At 43.3% G+C, this 24,883-nt stretch overlaps 1 protein-coding gene across 4 annotated transcripts in view; it reads right to left on the bottom strand.

The window, feature by feature from the left end:
• Positions 1-24,883, bottom strand: part of SASH1 (SAM and SH3 domain containing 1) — a 333,081-nt gene that overhangs the window by 36,366 nt on the left and 271,832 nt on the right. For 3 of the 4 annotated variants that reach the window (XM_066248582.1, XM_066248579.1, XM_066248581.1), the window contains exon 9: positions 3,333-3,465. In XM_066248582.1, coding sequence (XP_066104679.1) covers positions 3,333-3,465 — 133 coding nt within the window. Of the gene's footprint in view, positions 1-3,332; positions 3,466-3,628; positions 4,347-24,883 lie in introns of those variants that run through there. The other variant, XM_066248583.1, reaches the window with a different exon arrangement.

Genomic DNA, 24,883 nt, shown 5'->3' with positions numbered 1-24,883 from the left:
ATAGGATATGGATGACCTAACACCGAGAATACAGAGCTGTGCCTTGGATGCTAGCCCTGGGTTTGCCGCTCCACATCTCCGTAACCTAGGGCAGCCACTTCAACCTCTGAGTCTGTTCCCTCACCGGGAACAGTGCCTACCTTATCTTAGTAATACAAGGCTATTGCGAGAGAAAATTAAATGAGAAGAGATATGTGAAGGAACTCTGTATGCTGAAAAGCACTGGCCATGAGCAAGTAGTTCATTAGCAGGTTACAGATGAGCTGCTGGAGCAACAAGGGGAGGGGGTCGGAGGTTATCAGCTCCAGGAAAGGCACAGAAGTGGGCAAAGGGCACTGACCTGGCTTACAATTTACTATTGTCTAGGGCAGCGGTTCTCAACCTGTGGGTTGCGACCCCGGCAGGGGTCGAACAACCAAAACACAGGAGTCACCTAATATGTATTTCCGATGGCTTTAGGTGACCCCTGTATTTTAGTCGTTCGACCCCCGCCGGGGTTGCGACCCACAGGTTGAGAACCGCTGGTCTAGGGTCATCTGTGCCCCACATAAAGACTGGAAGCTCATGTTACAAGGGTGAGCCTGGGTGAAGGACTGTAACCTTCCAGGCTTTTCCAAGCCTCCAGAGCTAGGGGGTGAGGGCAGGCATGGCACAGAGTGAAGACCCAGGGCAGGGGAGTCAGGCTGTCCAGACTTCATGCGGGATCATCTGCTGGCTGACTTCTTGGGGTGACCTTGAGTGAATTACTTCCCCTCTTGGTGTCTTAGTTTCCTCATTTTCCAAATGAGCATGGTTTGAGTCAGGGGTCCCCAAACTTTTTACACAGGGGGCCAGTTCACTGTCCCTCAGACCGTTGGAGGGCCGGACTATAAAAAAAAAACAACTATGAATAAATCCCTATGCACACTGCACATATCTTATTTTAAAGTAAAAAAAAAACAAACAAAAAAAAACAAAACGGGAACAAATACAATATTTAAAATAAAGAACAAGTAAATTTAAATCAACAAACTGACCAGTATTTCAATGGGAACTATGCTCCTCTCACTGACCACCAATGAAAGAGGTACCCCTTCCGGAAGTGCGGCGGGGGCCAGATAGATGGCCTCAGGGGGCCGCATGTGGCCCGCGGGCCGTAGTTTGGGGACCCCTGGTTTGAGTCCTGCCTCTGGTGGCTATTCTGAGGATGATAGGCAAAGGATCAGAACATCTAAGATGTTTAAGAGCGTGCCTGCCACAGAGCATGCTCTCAGTAAATATTCAGGAAACGAGCATTAGCCCAGGCATGCAGGAAGTACACAGGGTCTCATCTTTGAAGGTTTGGGATAGGAAGCAGGAGTTACTGGGAGGATAAATCTTAACTGCTTGCAGAAGCAGGGGTCACAGTAGCAAATACCATTTCTTTAGCCGATGAGGAACTGCATAGAGTTCAAGGAGACGGAGGTAGATCTTGTCTAGCACGGTGTTGGGGCAGCCCGATGCAGACGCTCTGAGATACACACACACCTGGGGCCTTGCTCGGTGACATCAACAAGCCCAATCAATGGCATCCCAGCTCCTCAGCTCATTAGGGACTCAGCTTATGAAATCTATCATCCAGCTGAGACCCCCTAACTCGTACCCCGATGAATTAAAGTTAGAGTGAGACATCCATTCAGTCAGTACTTTTTACCCTAGAGCTAACTCTTCTGGTTTGTTTTTTCCTTTTTATTTTTTAACTATGTCTCTCAGAGTTGGCTGACTGACTTATTTAGAAATACTATGCAAGTCAGAATATTCCTGTGATTTTACAAATGGTAATCTAGTGGGGAAAAGCTCCCTCAACACTTCTGACTATCACGTCTGAAGGGGCCAATGCTAACTATTCCATTCACTTTATCGTCTTATGAACAAGACCCACCAATCTAGTTGTGATATTTGAGACTTCATTTTGCCAAGAGTGCATGAGGTTTTAAAGCATGATACCCACAAGGCTCAATGGTGGCAGCTCTGCCTGGTTCTAGTTGATATTACTGACAGATACTGTGTGTAGGATTTTGGGAAGAGCTGCCAAAGCAAGAGGAAGCCAGGCTGTCTTCTCTACTGTGAAAACCACGATTGGCCAACAGGTATTAAAGCATCTCAATGTAAAATCAGCATGGCGCCCCAAGGTAAACAAATTACCATGCAATAAAACACACCCAAATGAAACCCAGGAATTAAATACAACCATAAGTTGATGAAAGTGGCCATAAAGTAGATCTCTCTTACTCTCTCCTCCTCCTTCCCCTTTAACCTCGATTTTCCCACAGGAACCCCTTTACCTTCAATATTCCTCTAGGGGGGGGGGCTTACAACAAATTAAAATAAAAACCAGCAATAACAACAACAGGAAACCATCGTCTACCTAAGGGGAAATTCAGCTCCCTCCATGGCCTGATATTATTTCTGTACAAAAAAAGTTCTCTACAATGATACTTTTTAAAAATACAGGTTAAAAATTTCTCACAATGTGTGTCATCTTAACAAGTAATATGAATTAAAAAAAATAAAAAGATATTCTTCCCAGTGGTTTTTTCCCCCCAGTTTACTTATCATTTTTCAAATAGGAAATCTTATTTTTTTATCTTTTGGGGGAGAATTTTATAAGATGCAGCACATGCACATTACTAACAAAAAGCAAGACAGATCTGTTGTGATTACATTCCATGGCTGTCATAATTACACTTCAAAGGCTAACTATTCATTCCAATAAATCCAAGCTCATACCCTTCCTGACATTGCTTCATCAGACAAGTGGTTTAGCCAGCGATATAGCTCTCAGAGATCCACTTAGCATAGAAGGTCCTTAAAGCCCCATTTGAACTGAGACTTGAGATAGTTTACAAGAAGAGCAAATCACCCCTCAGAGATCTGAAAGGACATGAAGTGCCTTAATTGTCAGATGTTTGCTTGAGATGGATGTATATCAAATTTTGACTGAATCCACAGGGCAAGGACCATTGTCCTTTTGGAAGCAAAGGCTTATTATCCTGAGAGGAAGTTAGAAAATAAAAGTTTATATAAAATGGCATAAGCTCAAAATTTAAGCTATGCCATACCTTGAGAAGATGTCATTGTCACATATTATTAGCCAGTTCCCATCTCTGTAATATTTAAAATGCTAAGCCCCTGGACACCAGATCCTTTATCCTATAACGTGTTGAGTGTTAGCCTGCTAACACACAGACCCAGTTCTCTCTCTCTGCCAGAACTCAAACCATTTTCCACTTGAAATCATATTCTTTGTCCACTGAGAAACAGACCCCACACGAATTGCTTTGGAATAAACAGGGTGAGGTTTGCTTTATTACCTTCAGTGCTTGGCTTTTTCATTTCTTCCACTCTGATTAGTTTCTTTCTCACTCTGCGAGTGGAGTTTACCAGCTTGTGCAGCCTCTTAAACTTCACCGACTCCTCGGTCTCATCATCCGACTGCTCTCTTGACTGGCAAAAAAACAGGAGAGAAGTTAATCAGATAAGCGCTCCGGAGCTTTGCTCCTGCAGCAGGGAGCGCCCCGCCTCGCAGCCAGCCTGTGCTTGGGGAGCGCTGCGGCTGAACTTGAGGCCCCCATCAATTTGCCCAACAGGTTTCTGAAGCTCCACCTACCATCTTAAAGGTCTAATGAGTGGAGAGTTAGGTCCTAAGCAGCACAGCACACACCCTTGCCCTTGACGGGCATGTGGTGGTACGTTCTGTCTCAACTACTTCCAGGTCCTCTTTTAGGAGAATTCCGCAGGGCTCTCTCCAAGGCTGGCCCTGTAATTCCAGTTTCACTGCTGTGGTTTGGGCCAGGCTGTCATCTGTCTGGCCCATCAGGACTTGCTGTTTAAACGTGGTCACCAACTACTCCTCCAAACCAAAATTCTGTTGACTTGTTCCAGTCCTCCCCGAAAATGAAAACCAGCAGGGCAGGGGAAAGGAAGAGCTGCAGAAAGTCGCCTTCTGTCTCGCTGGCGAGGACAGCCTGCCACATCTCAGCCATCCGCTCGGCCTCTCCCAGCCCCTTCCAAGAGCTCACCGGGGGAGCATGAGGACAGCCCTGCATTCCTCCGAGGGACAAGGGAAAAAGCTGACCTTTTCAGTCATACACTACAGTCCATATTCCCCAGCAGCCCATTCCGTTCTGCAGCGAGTCAAGTATGCTCAGCCCAGCTGTTTTCCCTCAAGTATCCAACATTACAGAAAGAAAAAAAAATTTTCTCTCCATAGCAGTGACCCCGGCAAGAAACAATCCTTTCCTTGTGAACAAAATGAGGGTTTTGCTTCCAAGTCGGCTCCAACATTCAATATGCAGCTTCCTCTGTTTTATCTGTCCAAAATGTAAAAAAGGCAAAAGTCTCCAACGAAAATGGGCTTGCTGCACGCGGGGCTCGGCATTCCCGGGAGCGCAGCTGGCCGCAGTGCGCAGGCGCGGCACGCCCTAGGCAGCTGCTGCGACTCCAGCTAATACTGCACATCCTGGCAACAGCTTTCTCTCCATTTCCTCAAACTTACTTCCCTGAAGGAGTGGAGACAGGAATGCCTCCACTGAAAACACAGCACAGAAACAAACCACATCTCTGAGCATGAGTGTAACACGGAGCCCCCCACCCCCTCGGAGAAATGCGCTCATTCATCACAACTTTATAGACAATGAATTAGGGAAGCAAGAATGAGCGGAGAATAATTCAAGAGGAAATGGGGTAGAGATTATATGAGTTACTTCGGTATAAAAACAGTGCACGTTGTGAGTCTACAAATCTCTCTGCGGCACTCTGTCTCTATGGAAGGGGTAAATGCAACGCTGTTCCTGGCCTCTTCCAGCCTACTGGTGCTCCCAGCATGGAGCCACTGTAGTTCCCCTCACACGTCTCTAAGTACATCCTCACCCAGCAAAGAATCAATTATTATAACCCATACATGAAAAGCCATCGGCCAAGGGTATTTCGCAGGCTTCCTTGCGGTGAAGAATATCAATATGAATATTCAATTTCTCTGAAATTCCGAAATAAAATGTTGCATACACATTTCAGAATTAAAGTCAACTACTGGGTTAGCCGACCTGTTGTGGCACAGTGGATAAAGCATTGACCTGGAATGCTGAGGTCGCTGGTTCAAAACCCTGCACTTATCTGGTCAAGGCACATATGGGAGTTGATGCTTCCTGCTCCTCCCCCCCCCCACCATCTTCTCTCCTCTCTAAAATGAATGAATGAATGAATGAATGAATGAACTACTGGGTTACCTGGTGGTCAAGGCTATTTAACACGCACCCCCAGGTAATGGGGGACAGAAGCTACACTGCATGCTAGTAATCAGGCTTATTGCATTTGGCCTCAACTCAAAATGTAAAACAATTAAAATGAAATAAATATAGTTCCTACTCAATAATGATATTGCCGAGTTCAAATTCTGTTTTTACTTGGCTGAACTGTTACATGTGATGAAACGGCCAGAGTGGTCAGCCAGAGGAATGAGGCCTTGGTTAACCCTCTTTCTGGCTAATCGGCACCCGAACAAAACCACAATGCACGGAGTTACACATAAACATTTAAAAATATTCTGTCCTCTTGACATTTCTCAAAAGCCAGGCAAATCTAACAGAAGGGGAATCAGCATTAGGTTATAGAGAGTCTTTGTATATACCAATGGGACAAACCTAGAATACGTCAGCATGTCTATAACCCTCACATTAAAAAATTCTAAAGTGAAAATGAAATAAGCATAGGTTTTTTTAAATCAAGATATAGGCAGCTCCATCAGAGAATATATACCTCACACCTGGCTTGGGGACTGCTGCTGATGGTGGGGTGTGGGTGCATGGGTGTGTGCGTAGGGAACAGGGGAAGGAAAAAAGAGAAGTGGAATATATAAAGAAGTAATACAAAAATCTTCAGTCCAGAGACACAAATCATAAATAGGAAATGAGCCATGAGAGGGAACTTTTTAGGGAGAAATCAAAAAAATTAAACCAGGACAACAGACTTAAAGACAATGACCTTCTGCCCCCCTCCCCCACTCCTCATTTCCTCTGCCCAGACTCACTGTGGTGAAAATCAACATATTCCAGGTACTTATTTAATTGCTTTCACATGTTCCATCTATTTTTGAGAAACAGAAGCTCTTTAAAACTTTGAATTAATGGTTATTTTTTTGTTTTCTTTTTAAAAAATGAAGATTTTGGAGGTATTTGCCTCAGACAAATCACAAATCATAGCAACCAATAACTTTCTTCACATTACCATGAAGAAAAATTTGAAAAAAAAAAAAATATTTCAAACTAGAAAATCTCTTAAGTAGCCGAGAAGTTACTAGAGTCCAGTGTATCCCAAGATCTTCTTTATTGATGGAGAGGTGTTGACTTCTTACTTCCTCTTGAGTCCAGAGGAAAAAGAGTTGTGAAATATTTGCCTTTAAAAAATTCTCTCCAGCTGTTTTAATATAAAGACTGTAAAAAGGCACACATTTCTTTTAAATTTATTTTAAGCTTTAATTCCTTGTTTCATGTCTCTCCTTTTAAATAAGTATGCACCACTTCCCAAATGCTGGAAATAACATATTGTGTCTTTTCATTCAGCAAATACACCCCCCGTGTAAGAATTTATGTTTTTCCTTTTCTTAATTAAGAAATCTTCCCACCGGGAGGAACTTAGTAGAGGATGAAGGAAATCTGCACTTGTGTATAAAAGGAATGATTGATTCTAATAAATTCAGAACTATTAAAAGACAGGTTTTAAATGAAAAGTGGGGGGAAATGATATATTCATGTACATTCAGACATGAGATGGTCTCTCTTCCCCTGCCCTGTCCCACCTAAGGACAGAGTACTAAAATAAACTTTAATTTCATCATCTTCTGAATGAGAACGTGAAAACTCAATTATCTGCATAAAACCTCCCCACCTCTAAACCTTTGGTAGCAAAAGGCAATTAATTTATCCCACCAAAGGATGTGGGAAAAGTGGACCTACAATATTGTAAATAGAAACATTTGATTTCCAGCCTCTCTACTGCAGATTTTTCCACCAGAAAGCCCATATGGCTCAACTTTTAATTACTTTGGCTAATGCTATATGTAGTAATTCTGTGGTGAATGCTTAAGTGTTTCATTTCTGGTTTCCATGGCAACATTACATCAGATTGCAGACAGCTGGCTCCACAGTTTTAAACCATAACAAAGTGACCAAGCCAAGGCACAAAACTATAGCTGCTTTAAAGAGATAGTACACCACTGCCTGCCAGGGTGCTGAATGAGGGACCTAGGGGGCCCTTTGGCTTGTGAAGGAGGGTGGAGCCTCCTTCCTTCTCAGCTGCTTTTGGAACGAGTACATCCCTGACACATCTGCAGTGTTCTAATGGGAAAGACATGGAGCCAGCGTGGAGAACTTTTTATAACACAGCTACATTAAGGATGATTGGAAAAAAGGGACACAATTAATAGCATCTGTTGATACAAACATTTGTGTGCTGGCGCAAACTCAAAGTGTCCCCCTCATTGTTCACCTTAACTCCTGTCACTGCAGGTCAGTAACACATACTTCACCTGACCCTGTGACAACAATTCTTGTGACTCTGACACGATAAACAAAAGTTTTCCAAGAGCCGCACGGCACAGTGATGCACGCACAGGAGTCATGGGCAGTGATAAAGGTTAAACCGAACTTACAAGGAACAACTAGGACCCTCCAAGGACCGCTTGAGACCACGCTGAGCACAGGATTACCACTCAGCCTTTGAAGAAAAACACTCAGTTTGCTTCTCCAGCTCCCAACACCCCTCATGCAGTCTCAATTAATAGCCACATTAAGTTGACTTCTCTCCCCCAGAGACAGCACATAACACTGTAAGATATGTAAGCATTTCTGGAGAGTATTTTGCAATTGGGAATGCATTCGCTTGTGAAATTCACACAACCATTTCTGGTTAATCCAGCGCATAACCAAACATAAACACTTCAACTTCCTAGGTCCCGCTTTATCAATGGCAGAAGGAAAGCTATCAATTGTAACTTTATGAAAAGTGACAGTGCAATGCTGTCGTAAGTCCTCCACACGGAAAGCCTTTGCAATTGACAACTGAGCTCCAACCCCTGCGCATTCAATCCCTCGCATTCTCACTGTATTCTCAAAATAACATTCACTTTTCTCCTCCAAAAGAGATGTCTTATTATTGGGTAAGCAGGTTAGGAAAGAATGCTCAGAGTTAGAAGGTAGGGGAGTAAACAAGGAAAGAAGAACAAATCTAGAGGACTTTGAATAGAAAAGACAAAAAAGCATTGTAGCCAGCAGCAATCCACAGCTTTGCCCTGAGACGACAGAAAGCACATTTTCCCTTTGCATTAAATACAGTATATCCAGTGAACTTACCGGCTTCGGCATTTAGCAGACCTAAGGGGCAATTCGGAGCTCCTCCAGTACCGGTACCCCCACCCCCTCCCCACTTTGAGAGCGACTTCACTCCTGTTCCGTCAACTCGGATCGCAAAGCGAGGATCACGCACTTTTGCAACATGCTCCTTTTGAGTTACATGATCAGACAGGCTCCACCAGCACAGTTTAGGATCCGAAGGAAAAAAAAAAGTGAAGACACTGGATTCAATTAGCTGCCTTTCGCTTGCTGACTGAGTCCCCGTTACTTGCTAACTGCATAACTTGCAAGAAAGGCATAAGTCATCAGCTCTAAGCAAATCTTCTATTCACCACAAGGAAAAAAGGGAGTGTTGTACGTGGCAAACAATCCCTGTTTTCACTGACGAAGGCTCCCTGACCTCCCGCTGGCCTCCAGTTCCTTAATTACTGTCTATGGAATTCCAGAGAAAGGAAAAAAAAAAAAGAACGCGAGAATCTGAGCAAATCCGGACCAGGACTAACCCTTACAAGTGACTGGACTTAAAAAAGCTCTCTTTTGCAGATATTCTTCTAAACACCCCCTGAAGGAAGTAGTCTCAATTGAAAATAGACACCGTCCAATGACTATTTTTGAAACTACTGAATTAAAACTTACACTTTTGGTTTTCTCCTAGAGTAGTCACTTTCTCACCGTTTCCTTCACGGCTCCTTTTTCTATTTTAACCACAAGTGTCAATGTAGGACGATTTCCCTTCACTGACACTTCTAAAACTGCCGTACCAAACTATTTTGACGATCCTTTTAGAATAGCTGACTTCTCCTGTATCCTAGAAATGTGAGCATGGGGACCGTCACAAGATGAGCATTTAATTTTTCTCAGGGGTGTCTGGGGAGCCATAAGCACATGATGTCATTCAAACAGAGCATCACCTATGCAAGACAAGACTGAAAGCCCCCTATGAGGTTCCCATGTCATGGGTTGCAGGTCATGCCTGTATTTTCAGGGGGTAAATTCATGCAGTTGGGAGTCATATATTTCAATGCACAGTATGAGCTGTCCATTCCTAGGTGCCTCTCAATGTGTGGGTCTTCCCTTATGTACTAATGCAGAGTCTCCATTCCTGGGCACCTGTCCTGCTCTTTCCTTAGGCCCCTGAAGCATCTCTCCACTTCAGCAGGAATTCCCCTCTCCCCAATTTTCTGTCCCAGAAATGTCTCCTCCTAACCTTTATGGAATTTCCTATCATTTCTCCCCACAAGGGTTCATCACAACTTCTCTATTCTGCCTAGTTCCCCGTTTCACAAACCCATTCTCCAACACCCACTCTGGTTTTCCCACACAGCACCTTCCCCACGGCCATCTGAGGGGCCCACATGCGGCAGGTGTTCTTGATGTTGTACCTCCAACACCCATACGTGTCAAAAGCTCCCCATTCCCAGGCACCGTGCTAAGTATTTAGATGCATGATCTCAGACAATAAATGGTTAAGGCAGACTCCAAGACCTCACGGTTTTGCTCCTGCACCACCACCCCCTACCTCTGCCGGCTTCCTTTACCCAAGAGTGACAACCATACCGCATGCAATGTTATACTTAAAATTCCTTAAAAAGGTCAGTAGAAGTCCTTGGTTGCATTTGCTAATTGAAGAAAACTAAGGAAATGAGAACAGCCCCATGCGAGTGGGATAAGGGAAGATGGAAGCCCAAAGTCTTTACAGGCAGAACAACCTGGGTTTAATTTCCAAGCCCTCCAGCCCATCCTTTCCGTTCTCCAGGTCTCAGTATTCCTCCATGTAAATTTGGACCGATAACATTTACCTTAGTTTGTTGTTTCAAAAACTGTCTATGTAGAATGGCCAACTAGACCTCAGTAAGTGCTTCCTACACACGCTGTCTGCTACTGACTGGAACTCAAACAAGACCTGTTTTAATTCTTACACACTGCTGTCTTAGGTGCTGTGTAAATAGCAAAGGCAAAGAAAAGATGCGAAAGCTAGTGATATGGCCAACACCTGAGGCCGGGTCTGCACCGTTTGATCAGGCGCAGAGAAGACTGAGCAGAAGCAGGGGTGCTGCAGTTGGGCCCCTTCTGCCACTTGTGAACAGCAGGCTTCCTCACTTTTCTCAGTTTTCAAATAGGCAGAGATAAGCCTCCTACGTTCTTGAGAAGAGGAAAGGTGACCTTGGACGTAAGTACCAGAGCCTGGTAGGCGGAGAAGCCTCTATCCGTGTGAGATCTGTGGGAAGCTGGGCATTACGTGAGCCAGGCTGAGTGAGGCAGGTGAAGGGAAGGACACACCTCCTCGTCCCCCTAGGGGCCAACTCCTTCCCTATTCCTCTTTCTGAACAGCACATGGGCACCCAACACAAGCTCGTCTTTCAGTGGACAGGAAGGTCCAGGGGACAGGGACCGTGTCTGTCCCCCTCCTGGTATCCACAGTGGCTGATGCAAGGCCCGCCCACAGCGGGCCCTCTCTGCCTACGTGTGTCATCATGGTGCAATGAAGAGGTATAAACTCTCCAGACCCAGAGCTCCCAGCCCCTGCTGTAAACTGGAATGGGATATTTGAAAGACTAAGCCAGACCAGGCCACTCTGGGAAGCTTCTTGATGGAGGGAAGGCGAAAACAGTCAGAGGACAAAGCATTTTTAGTCTTGTTTATTGGACAGTGGACTTATCCAGCACACAGCAGGTGTGCAAGTTTGCTGAGGACAGATGTGACTCCTACTCTAAGGATTGTCCATTAGCTCCTCAGGACAAAATCCAAAGGCCTTATCATGAAACATGACCTTGCATGGCCAGAGCCCTATCCTTATTTCCAGCATGCCCACTAAACAGATACGAGGTGGAAAGGGCCTTCCATTGCACCCGTTTCTTATTCTCTGAGCATCTCAAATACCGACACTCGCACATGCCTGCACACCTTTGTACTTGCATACTCCTCTTCTGGAAATCTCTCTGCCCACCCCATCTACCTCACTAGGCTCTACTCAGTTCTTCAAGATTCAGTCCCATGTGTCACCTCTGGCAAGCCTCCCTGGCCTCCCTCCTCACTTTCCTTAGACTGGGTGATGGTACAACAACCTAAACAGATTTAATCATAGGACTTAGCTTGAAACATACTGTAATCACTAGATTACTTAGCCTGTCACTAAACTTCATGAGGACAATGAGCAGTGTCATATTCATTTCTGTATCTGTATCTTAGCAATATTTATGGTTTATGGTTGATTACACATGATATATATTTAATTATAGACAATTTGTAAAATGCAGAAACACAAAACAGAGAATGAGAAATCACCTATATTCCCCTATTTGGACAGAAAAATCAGTAATATTTTGGTTTATGTCCACTCACTTGTTATACATGCACACACACGCACACTACACACTCTTGTGTTTTTATGTTTTATCTTTATAAAAAACGATGACCTCGTGTTCTTTAGCTGCTCCACCTCCCCAGGTCACTCTCAGGGTCTCCAAAGCCTCCCCCTCACATGAATATACAGTTTAAGTAGAGAAAAGTACTCACTTATAATTGTGACCTTCGTTGAGTCAGTATGGCCCCAAAGATTTTCTTTAGAGTGACCCTGGGCCCTGGCCGGTTGGCTCAGTGGTAGAGCGTCGGCCTGGCGTGCGGGGGACCCGGGTTCGATTCCCGGCCAGGGCACATGGGAGAAGTGCCCATTTGCTTCTCCACCCCCACCCCCTCCTTCCTCTCTGTCTCTCTTTTCCCCTCCCGCAGCCAAGGCTCCATTGGAGCAAAGATGGCCCGGGCGCTGGGGATGGCTCCTTGGCCTCTGCCCCAGGCACTATTGTGGCTCTGGTCACGGCAGAGTGATGCCCCGGAGGGGCAGAGCATTGCCCCCTGGTGGGCAGAGCGTCGCCCCTGGTGGGTATGCCGGGTGGATCCCGGTCGGGCGCATGCGGGAGTCTGTCTGACGGTCTCTCCCCGTTTCCAGCTTCAGAAAAGTACAAAAAAAAAAAAAAAGAATAAAACAAATAGAGTGACCCTGAAGCCCTCAATAAATACTGTTCAAACTGTTTGATAACCTGCATTCTAAATGTTTGAACATTTTCCTATGTCAACAAATATTCAGCAAATAAAATGCATGAATAATTCAATAGTCAGTCTTAGAAGTATGCTTTTAAATTATTTAAACTATACCCCATCATTGGATATTTACATGTTTCCAACTTTTCAATATTATAAACAATACTCCAATGAACACTTTCCTGTAAAATTTCTAAGGCACCTAGCATTCTTTTTATTGAATAGATGATTATATTCTAGAATTGCTGAGTAAACAGATAGGCATATCTTTAGGTATTTTAATATACATTAAGAATTTGCTCAGTAGAAATACTGCATTATTTTTAAATCTCAGAAATAACATTAAAAGAGTTACTGTCTCCCCACAGTTACCAACACTAAATATTACAACATTCTTTTCAACTTAGGTAAGTAAAAATAGTATCTACATCTGTGCTAAGTACATGGTTCCTAATTGAAATGAATGAATGAATGCAGTCAATCAAGAATAAGGTAGAGAAATATGAGTACTCAGGTTTTACATGGACTTACAAAGTTTTTACTCTAGTACGAGAATCCAAGAGAATTTCAGAAATATGACTCATATAAGTCAAACATAATAAACATATAAAAGGAACACAGAGATACAGGGATTGGGGACGTGGAAGAACTCACCATTGGCTGAAAAATGGAAGTGCTTCACTGAGGGGAAGGGCACTTGCCATGGGTTGGGGCCATTGCCATGTTCCTAAATGCGCCTAGACGTCCTGTGTTTCAGTGGCCCTGTGGCCCTACGCCCTTCTCCCTGACCTTAGATGCCTGTCTATCTGGACAATCAGAGAAGAGTTCGGCTGATGCTGTTGCCTTTATAAACAGCATGTGACAGCAATCAACAACAGCTTGAGGCTCTCCTCTTCTCCAAGCTGGATTTCATAATCACTCCAACATGCCTGATCTCCTGCCGCTAGGCCAGCAAGTGATGCATTCGAGATCACTCCCTACCTTGGGGGCAGCACACTGGCTCCAGGTGGGCACGGTGAGGATCAGCCCTGTGGCCTCCCAGTCCTCAGTGTCTGACTATGGCAGGGGCCTTCTGGTCACAGGCATCAGGTTAATGTTATTTCTTTGTGTTTATAAAATAATTCGTCTCACTCTTTAAAGAAGCCAGAATTACTTTAAAAAGTGTTTATGAGTTGTCGGAGTAATAAAATGCGAAACACATTGTGGGTTGTTTTTTTTTTTTAAGTTTATTTCACAAAGACTTAAGGGAAGGACTCATCTGTTTAGTAAGAAATACTTTGCTCATTAGCTGGTGACATCATTGCCCTCTGAAATTAGAAGATTTTTGTCAGCATATGGGGGGAAAAAATTAAGATTCCATTCTTTTCCCAGAGGTGCAGTGTAACGCTGAAATAATCTCTCTGGAAGTTTCAAAATTAACTAGTTGTCGCCAGATTTGAAGGAAGAGGAGGAGGCGGCAGAGGCGGAAGAGGAGAAAATTACGTGATAGTCTTATTTGTAAAAAGTATGGGAGAATTTGAGGTCCTATTACCATCCTCTAGGGGCAAATGCTTGTCAGCACTTAATTCACTTAAGAAACTGTTTTAAAAACTGTAAAACCAAAGAAGCAGTGAAGAAATGCTACCTTCCACAATAACCTCTACTCTATTTCTTATACTCAATGAACTTTGAATTTCTTTCAATCGCCCCCAGATAATGTTGTAACTTTCCCCAGGAGGAGGAGGAGAAAGAATATAAAAGGCCTCAGGAGCCCTACAAGCAGGCAAGTGTAGGGAAACTTAGAATGCAGGCAAACCCCCGCCCCCCATTCTGCAAGTTGCCTCTGCCAGGGCAAATGATTTCTTTCTCTCGAAAGATATGTGTGTGTGTGTGGGGGGGGGGGGGGGTGCTAAGAGGAAGAAAGAGAACTGACTTTCTCTTCACTCTATATCTTTGGAAGATTTTTCTGCTGGATTGTCTGTCACCCTGCCATAGGTCACAGAACCCTGCTATTCATATAAAACATGAGTTAAGGTAACAAACAGTTGCCTGGGAGGTAGTAGACAGCTCTAGAGGTCCCTCTGGTAGGAGGGGCGTGATGTCATCTATGGTGTCAGGCACACTGAAGACTCGAGCAAAACACCAAGCCCACTCACTCCCAAGTGCATTCGATTCTCACACTGTCCGTGCCATGGAAAAGGATGATTCAGAACAGGACTGCCAAGTAGGGCAGTTACATATGTGTTGAGGCGCCAGTTGCCGGAGCCGGTGGAAGTTTTCATCCCAGAAGTGGTAACTCTCCCATGGGATTGGGTGGTGTTTGCAAAGCCACATTACTTGTGTGGGATCTCAGACAGACTGTTTTATGGATCAGGCATGATGACTCCTTGGACACAGCTGCCAAACAACCCTGCCTAGGCCCACCGCGCTGTAGAAATACAGAGAACTGATGGAGCCACATGGCAAGGAAGGGAAGGTACAATCCCACGTTCCTTCCTCCAATCAAAACGCTGGCCATCAGATCACACAGTCACCTGCTGAGCCTGGAGGCAGGTGGGCCGTCTCCTAGAGTGATGGTCTACAACCTTAACATAATTCTCCTTTAGTTTGTAGAATAAATAATTTGTAGACGTTTACTTTCTAATTATAGAAATCTAGGCTGAATCCTTAGAAAAGGAATCAAAGAGGGAGGCTGTCTGTGGTTATCTCATTGGCAAAACTGTCAGGTCTGTGATGACTGCTGAAAACTGAACCACAGAATATCCTTCACAATTAAAAAAATTAGCAACAGCACCCCCCACAGTATACGTATATGTATAAATTATATGTATATATGTATGTGTGTGTGCATGTGTATATATATAATATATTATATATATATATATATGACTAAAAACTAGTGAAAATATTCTACCAAGAGCGACCAAATAAGGAAAGAAACATAACTAAATATTTAAACTTTAAAACTCCATGACCAGGAGAAATGCACCCCCATGTTTATGGCAGCATTGTTCACAATAGCAAAGATCTGGAAACAGCCCAAGTGTCCGTCAGTGGACGAGTGGATTAAAAAGCTTTGGTACATATATACTATGGAATACTACTCAGCCATAAGAAATGATGACATCGGATCATTTACAACAACATGGATAGACCTTGATAACATTATACTGCATGAAATAAGTAAATCAGAAAAAACTAAGAACTTTATATAAGATTTCATACAGAGGTGGGACATAAAAATGAGACTCAGAGACATGGACAAAGTGTGGTGGTTATTGGATGGGGGGAGGAAGGGGGTGGGGAAGGGGAAGGGCACAAAGAAAACCAGATAGAAGGTGACGGAATATAATTTGACTTTGGGTGATGGGAATGCAACATAATCAAATGTCAAAATAACCTGGACATGTTTTCTCTGAACCTATGTACCCTGATTTATCAATGTCACCCCATTATAATTAATAATAATAAAAAAAAAAACAACTCCGTGACCAAGGTAAGAAACAAATTTCTGAAGGCCAGTGGAAAAGAAGGTCCTCACTTCTCCAATAATTAGATTGGTGGGAATTTTGAGAATTATTTAATATAACCTCAAATCTGGAAAGAAGCAAAATGGTGTGGATGGTTTTGGTTTTTTTTTTCCTTTTTCTGATCTAGGAGCAGTGAGAATAATAAGTGAAAAGAAGGAAAGTGAATACTAAGACTGATCTTGATTGAAATAAAGTCTCTAGAAAGTCACCAGGAACTAGAGAAATAAATTAAGGTAGACTACCCATTCCCCTATCCATAAAATAAGCAGCTTGAATCATGATGTAATACATTAAACAAAACCTTAGGAGAGAGAAGGCAGAGCCCAAATATCCCAATACAGATCACTACCCATCTCAGGTGGGTACCCTTCCCTGTCCATTACATTAGGCTACAGCAATAACAAACATAAATGGACCATAAAACAAAGCCCTTGACTGTATCTTGGAAGAAAGGAGAACAATCTACTGTCCGATAACATGGCAAAAAGGACAAAAAGTAGTCCTTATTCTATCAGCACAAATAGAAAACTGACCCAAGTCACCCAGGCGTGAAATGTACAACTATTCAAACCAAAGCAATAAGAAAAGAAAAAAAGAAAAAAAAAAAGAAGGAAAAGAATAGAAAAACATGAAGATCTTATCTTTTGATCCCATTATCACAAGAAAACATAACTCAAGGAATGGGAATAAATTCCTAACAGTTGCTTCACTCTATAAAATAATTTAATAAGAACATGAATTCAATTAAATAAGACTACAAAGGCAAGATGAAAAACAAGAATATATTATATATTTTAAAATTGCAGTCATTAAAAAAATAGAGGACCAAAAGAACCAATTGCTGCACATTTCAATTAAATTTATAAATAAGAATGTGCAAAAATAGAATCTAGAAGTCAAACTATTGATACAGAGAAGAGCTGTTTTCTTTAAATCTACTTTCTCTTAAGGATCCAACTTTTAAGATTTACCCAGCTCTTGACCTGGGCCTTTGACCCTGCTGCTCTCTCTACTCTCTACTCTGTTCCTCTTACTTCTCCCGATGAACTCTTCCTGGGTTTCAGCCACCTTCTCTGGGAAGGCTTCCACACTCCCCACACTGGGGCCTAATGGACTTTCTGTGAGTACTTATTGCACCACATACAAATAGCCCAATTAAGACTGCACTCATGCTACCCTCCTGCGTGTCTCCTCTTAAATACAAGCACCCTGTGCATAGTGACAGCATGTAGTCAATACTAAATAAATGCACAATGTATAAAGAAAATGTTCAAGATGACATTCTTTCACCTCTACTCTGGGTCACAAGTGTACGGTACGAAGTATCCTGTCAGGAACTGAACATGCAATGCCACTCGCATTATACTTGTAATAGTACAGTCGACATGAGGACATCAGAAGGTGTGGTCCTGGTACAAAGAAAGAAAGGAACAGGGACAGAGAAGGGAATAAAGGGATATTTTTTTCCCCCTACAGAAATTACTTTGAGAATAATTTGAATTTGTACGTGGTTGTTAAAATACTGCTTTTCAAATGAATGTCACCATCTGATGACTGACTGTAGTATTAGGATTTCTGGTGATTATGGGTAACTGTGGTATCTTAAAATTTAAATGGGCTCTAAAGGGATGGGCAGCCTGTGACTTCAATAAATTAGCTTAGGTTAGAAAGGGTCCTCAGTCAGGAACCTACTCATGAGCCGTAATAGGGCCTGGGTTTCTCTCCGACCCATCTATTATCTAAGATTTGTCATTAGGGCAAATGACTTAAGGAAGAATTAACATGTAATGAATCAACAGCATTAAACAAGTGATGGAAATCCTCTCTTATCACCAACCTCCCTGAGTTTACTCCCAAGAGCAAAGTAAGAAACTGGCATTGCAAATCTAAATGCCAAACCTTCACCCAGATTACATTACAAACATCTGGACTTAGATATAATCAGCTAGCTGGAGAAATGTGGTAGGTCCTGTTTGCTACATAGGGATTAGGTTGAACAAACGAAATTGCCGTTTTTATAGCCCAAACACTAATATCTGCAGTTTCACATGGCTCTATCTAATAAAAGAAACAACAGACCAGAGTGTATCAAAGGCTATCTGAAAATTAAAAGTTTTCAAATCAGGTACTCTCAGGTTACCTAGTACCCGAGTATTTTGTCCCTATTTATTTTTGTTCATGTGGCCCCAGGTATGCTGAGGAGGGTCTGCAGACAGCACCTTCAACTGCCCGTAACTGTCCGAATCAGTGGAGACAGAGATGTACCAGGCTGGTCTGCCAGGTGCAAAGCCTAACTTCCAGCTATTTCTGAGGCTGCCATGCGAGTGCCCTCCAAGAGAACGGGTAGGGGAGCCCACACTCACACACTCAATGAGATGACCTTATTAGCACTATATGACTCTAGATCATTTCAGGACAATTCACTGCTTACTCTTCCCAAATAATATTCCTAAGGCCAAACACGTCACTGAAATTTTACCAGACCCACCCCTAAACCTCCTTACAGAATACCTTCTGAAACAGAAAATAAACTGATTATGTGATTGGTAAAAGCACAACTAGGTAAACATGCACTATTTACATTAAGCTTTGACAACCCTAGGCTATTTGCTGTTAAGTGTAAGCATTGCTACCATGTTAATAATATGTACAAAAATAGCACTTTTACAGGAACTCAAGTATTTTAAGAATAATAGTAAATGGAAAGATGAAATAGTTTCACGTACCATAAAAAAAAAATGCTGGCATTCACTGGGTACTTTGTGCCATTTCATTCTTGCCCTTTCAACAACCAAATGGAATATGCTTGTCCCTGTTTCCGAGATGAGGAAACCAAGGCATAAAGAGAAGATACATTTTGCCCATCGACACAGAGTTAATACAGTGTGTCCGTAAAGTCATGGTGCACTTCTGACCGGTCACAGGAAAGAAACAAAAGACGATAGAAATGTGAAATCTGCACCAAATAAAAGGAAAACCCTCCCAGTTTCTGTAGGATGATGTGGCAGCATGTGTGCATGCCCAGATGATGACATAACACCGTGTATACAGCGGAGCAGACCACGGCCATGCCAGTCGAGATGTGGACGGTACAGAGGAAAGTTCAGTGTGTTCTGTGGCTCGCTAAATTAGAATCTGTGACCAAAGTGCAATGTGAATATCGGCGCATTTATAACAAAGCGCCACCACATAGGAATAACATTACTCTGTGGGATAAGCAGTTGAAGGAAACCGGCAGTCTGGTGGAGAAACCCCATTCTGGTAGGCCATCAGTCAGTGACGAGTCTGTAGAGGCTATACAGGATAGCTACCTAAGGAGCCCTAAAAAGTCTGTGCGTGAGCCCACATCGAACTGCACTGAATAGGTATGAAACTGGGAGAGTTTTCCTTCTATTTGGTGCAGATTTCACATTTCTATCATCTTTTGTTGCTTTCCTGTGACCGGTCAAAAGTGCACCATGACTTTACGGACACACTGTAGATGGCAGAGATCTGAGATCTGAGCTCAACATCTGACTCAAGTCTGTGAGCTTAACCAGCCCACTCGCCAACCCACACTGGGTAAATGCTTGGCTTTCCTGAAGCCAGAGCCTCCTTCTTGTCAAACTTTGTTTAACTATGATTATCTTAAGGACTCATAGCAAACACACGCCTCTTACCCTGGCCCTTGTCCCAGGTTGAAGGCTGAGGATGGGAGGGAGTTGTGGAACAGATGACAAATCATCTAAGCAGCAGTTCTCAGTCAGCCAGTTAGAACCAAATTTATTTTTCTCAAAATATTTCACCATATATATATATATATATATATATATATATATATTTCCAGTGGAATGATTTTGCCTCTTACTCTTAACATAAGTTGTAGGTTGAAAGAATCATTACTTTTACTCTCTTTAAGAGAATTTAATATGACCTTATTTTACTATCACTTTAGTCTCAAAATCACTTTTATTAAAATTAAGAGTAATATTTCCTCCCATACATTCCCAATAATAATCACCTGAAAACATCAAGCATACATTAAAGGACCAGAATCAATAAATAGCTACTTTTAACATAGTTACATTTAGAAAGATTTAGAAAATCTTTGTAGACACAATGTATGTAGCATAGCATACTGTAAAGAATTGATCGTATCTGTCCCAAGGACAGAGGGTATAAACGCCCTCTGGATAGTTATTGCAGGGCCATACTTTCCTCTTTCTCCTGGTCCCATTACCAGTCAAATGAGTAAAGCCCTTCCTCTGTTTAAGAAATAAGGGGCTAAAGCACATGTTTCTTGACCCTGAGTTTAATCCCAGTCAATATAACCGCAAAAGCTTCACCAAGCAGAACCATTTTCTAGCCCCCATCAAAACTGACCTTGCCAATTAGAATCCTTTTAAGCTGAAATCCTTTAGAGCTGGGGGTGGGGTGGGGGTGGTGGTCCTCTAGCAAAAGAGATGTTTAAAAAATATATTAAAAGCGAACAGTTTATTCAGAAATGTAAGTTATTTTTATGCTTGGTATTTACCGTCTCTTAAATGTTCTTATAAAACACAATAAGCCCTGACTAGATAGCTGAGTTGGTTAGAGCATTGTCCCAAAGTGCTGAGGTTGTCGGGTGGATCCCTGCTCAGGGCACATACAGTAATAGCTCAATGTTCCTTTGTCTCTCTCTCTCTCTCTTTTTCCCTTCCTCTATCATTAAAATCAATAAATAAAAATTCTAAAACAACAGAATAATATAAAAGCCTAAAAGCAGAAAGGTCAACCGTTTCCGCGGAGATACCTTTACTGTACCCACAATGCCAACTCTAACACTGTGGTGTATGTGAAGTCTCACATAATATACACATCCAGTAACTATTCACTCAAGAGCAACAAAAACAGGAAAATCATATATATTTTCAATTACTGAGAATAGCTAAAAGGTAGAAGAAAATTTTGTAGCATCATCATATGTTACCACTTTTGAAATTTGTCCTCCTGAAGAATCAGATGCCCTCAGCTAAGAAAGCTATTTGGTTTATATTTTTTTCTAATACCTTTAAAATATAAAAATAAAACTGTTGATAAATTTTATGTTAGGCATTGTCTAGAAGTTCACCCTGGTAAAAGAAGCACAATAAAAATAAACACACAGCCCTGGCCGGTTGGCTCAGCGGTAGAGCATCGGCCTGGCGTGCGGGGGACCCAGGTTCGATTCCCAGCCAGGGCACAAAGGAGAAGCGCCCATTTGCTTCTCCACTCCCCTCCCTCCTTCCTCTCTGTCTCTCTCTTCCCCTCCCGCAGCCAAGGCTCCATTGGAGCAAAAGATGGCCCGGGCTCTGGGGATGGCTCCTTGGCCTCTGCCCCAGGCGCTAGAGTGGCTCTGGTCACGGCAGAGCAACGCCCCGGAGGGGCAGAGCATCGCCCCCTGGTGGGCAGAGCATTGCCCCTGGTGGGCGTGCTGGGTGGATCCCGGTCGGGCACATGCGGGAGTCTGTCTGACTGTCTCTCCCCGTTTCCAGCTTCAGAAAAATACACACACACACACACACACACACACACACACACAAAACAACACACACAAAGAATAGTCAATCTGGCCCTGGCCGGTTGGCTCAGCGGTAGAGCGTCGGCCTAGCGTGCGGAGGACCCAGGTTCGATTCCCGGCCAGGGCACACAGGAGAAGCGCCCATTTGTTTCTCCACCCCTCCGCCGCGCTTTCCTCTCTGCCTCTCTCTTCCCCTCCCGCAGCCAAGGCTCCATTGGAGCAAAGATGGCCCGGGCGCTGGGGATGGCTCTGTGGTCTCTGCCCCAGGCGCTAGAGTGGCTCTGGTCACAACATGGCGACGCCCAGGATGGGCAGAGCATCGCCCCCTGGTGGGCAGAGCGTCACCCCATGGTGGGCATGCCGGGTGGATCCCGGTCGGGCGCATGCGGGAGTCTGTCTGACTGTCTCTCCCTGTTTCCAGCTTCAGAAAAATGAAAAAAAAAAAAAAAAAAATAGTCAATCTTTTCAAAATCTGGTTCATCCTCAAACACCTAAATACCTAAGGAGAGCCCCATGGACATGTGGATGACCCTCAGAGAAGCAGAAGACCATGCCACTCTGCTCCCAAAGGGGGCACCCCGGAACAGAGCTCTATTCTCACACATTCTCTATCAAGTGACTGAACCATTAGCCTTTTCTTTGGCCATAATAGAAATTAAGCCATTCGCTACAAGAACCTCCCAAAAAATAACTTTGTGGATGGCTCTCCTGGCTTTTAGCATATTACCTTTCAGGAAGTTCTAGGTTCCTACCAAAACATTAAGCCTGAAATCTCTGGCCTAAAGACAATGGCTGCTTTGGAGACAGGTGAAAAGACTGTCAGCCTAAAGAAGATCTGTCTGCTGGCAAGAGGCAACTTCATGGTTTATAATTTTAGAAAGCTCCCAAAAAGACTTAGCAATCTTGCATTATGCCACCCAAAACATCCCATAACATGGGGATATTTCAGTGACGACCTTTAAAGTCCTCAATCAACGAAACACTGAAAATAGTATTTTGTCCAAAGTGGAAGAAGTGACCATCTGGTATTCTGCATCTTTGTTACCCAAAATGTTAAACACAGGTCAATCACATGGCTTCCCTGTACCTCAAAGTGGTCAATGGCAAAGATGTATTTAAAGTTGGAATGAAAGGCTAGAAAGAGGTGCAGACAAGGATGCAACATATTATTCTAACACCACAGTTATGACATTATTATAGCATTCTTTACACAAATATTTTCCAACACTGAATTTCCCCAAATGTAAAAGCGATCAGTTATGAAATGATGACTCGCTTTACAAAATAGCTCAGTCACAAAATATTTCAGCATAGTTGCTTCATCCTAGCATGCTGCTCCAGAGACGGAAACAGCATTCCAACTTTTTCTGGAGCATATTCTGGATGATGTGAAACAACTGAATGAGACCAGAATAAGATGTTTGCCTTTAACAGTTTCAGTGCTTCACTGGCCTTTTTGTTCCCTAATTTTTCTTTATACAGTATATATACACACACACACACACACACAGAGGGGGACAGACAGGGACAGACAGACAGGAATGGAGATGAGAAGCATCAATTCTTCGTTGCAGCTCCTTAGTTGTTCATTTATTGCTTTCTCATATATGCCTTGACTGGGGGGCTGCAGATGAGCGAGTGACCCCTTGCTCAAGCCACCGGCGTTAGGCTCAAGCCAGTGACCTTGGGCTTCAAGCCAGCGACCATGGGTTATGTCTATGATCCCATGCTCAAACCAGCAACCCTGCGCTCAAGCTGGATGAGCCTGCGCTCAAGCCAGCTTCAAACCTGGGTCCTTTGTGTCCCAGTCTGCCACTCTATCCACTGTGCCACCACCTGGTCAGGCTACAGTATATATTTAAAAAAAAAATTTAAATAGCATCATAATCAAATAATATACAATTTGCCACTTTCAGAAAAGAGGCTTCTCCACTGCACGTATTTGCAGTACTATTTAAGCACCAGGTGCAGGTCACCCAACTCCTAAGTGCCAATTTTGTAGAAACATAAAAACTATGATTTACTAAAATTTATGCCTTGAGGGGGGGAAAAAAAGCATAAACCCCCAAAATGGAAAACATAATTTCTTTAAGCATTTTCTTAACCAGAAGGTAAACGGAACCTCAGGACATAAAGTTGCAAGCTTAACAGGAGAACTCTTATAACCTTTCCCCTGCAGGAGGCCAGTGAAAACAAAATTTACCAAAATAAATTGAAAACCATATTTAAAGAAACACTCCAATATGTAACAAGGAATCAAGTTTAAGTACTCAACCAGAAATTAGTCTTCACAACTTGAACACTCACAACAGAAGTTTATTATTAATGAAAGCAGCAGAGAACAGATTCTTTTCTGGCAAAGAGAAAGCTATTTTTCGCTCTCCTTGGTAACTATCTTTAGTACTTTACACTCTTGGAAACCTGGAATGTGAATATGGATTTACTGGGAAGCAACACGCAATTATCTAATGCCAGTGATGGGGGTGGGGAAGAAGCCTAGGAAATAAATCAATGCAAATGAAATCCTAAAGCATGACAGACATCAATATAGGCATTGAGGTCTGGCGACAAAGGCCTTATGATCCCTGAAACACTCATGGCCTGGGCATTCCCGACTACGGCCAGTGAGCTATTTACATCTCAGGACAGAAAAGAATCGACAGAAAACTGAAAAACCCTGGCTCTCGCACAAAAGATAATCAAAGCGCCTAATCAGGGCGGCCACAGTGGGACACAGGGGGAATTATCTGCAATTAATTACGCTGCTATCAGGCAAATCTGGAATAATTGAGAAGGAAAATTTTGGATGGAGTTTCTTGCTGAGCCTCCATAAAAACACAGGGCAGGCTAAAGTCAGGGTAAGAGGGGTGAGTGTCACGTACATCGGGGTTACAATCAAGGTCTCGCAAACTTCAGTGCCAGCGGCGACCGGCGGTAGGAAAGAACAGCGCGATGTGGGGGGGGCCTGGGTGTTCGCAGAAAGTCAACTAGCAAAATGCGCAGGGTAAAATAATAGGGCTTCATAGACTCTCTCCACGGCTGAATAGCCTGTCTTTACCTATGTCCCTCAGCAGAAAGAGAAATCATTCTTCGGAGCTTCTGGAACAGTGTGCTGAGTAGGAGGGACAATAGGGTGTCCCTGGCGGGCTGATTTTATTTCTGAGCCATCATCTATGAAGAAAGAGTTTGCCAGAAAGCTCACAGCGTGAGTGTGTATGTGGCATCCTGAGTCTGCATGGGGCGATTTTAACCTCCGCACCGCAGTGGATGCCACCTTGGGGCAGGCCTGTCCCGTGCTCCCTCATGGCACCTTTGGATCCTGAATGTCTAGCGCGATGCCTAGTACACAGCAAGCACTTCATAGATGTCCCCTAAATGAACAAAGGCCTGCCCGAGGAATGAAAATGCCCACCCTTTAAGAAGAATCCTTTTTATTCTGACAGTGTACGCTG

This window comes from Saccopteryx bilineata, chromosome 12, assembly GCF_036850765.1.
Source record: "Saccopteryx bilineata isolate mSacBil1 chromosome 12, mSacBil1_pri_phased_curated, whole genome shotgun sequence".
In the NCBI taxonomy this organism is placed as follows: Eukaryota; Metazoa; Chordata; class Mammalia; order Chiroptera; family Emballonuridae; genus Saccopteryx; species Saccopteryx bilineata.
The sequence above is the reverse complement of the archived record's forward strand: the minus strand, read 5'-3'. Positions and strand labels throughout refer to the sequence as shown.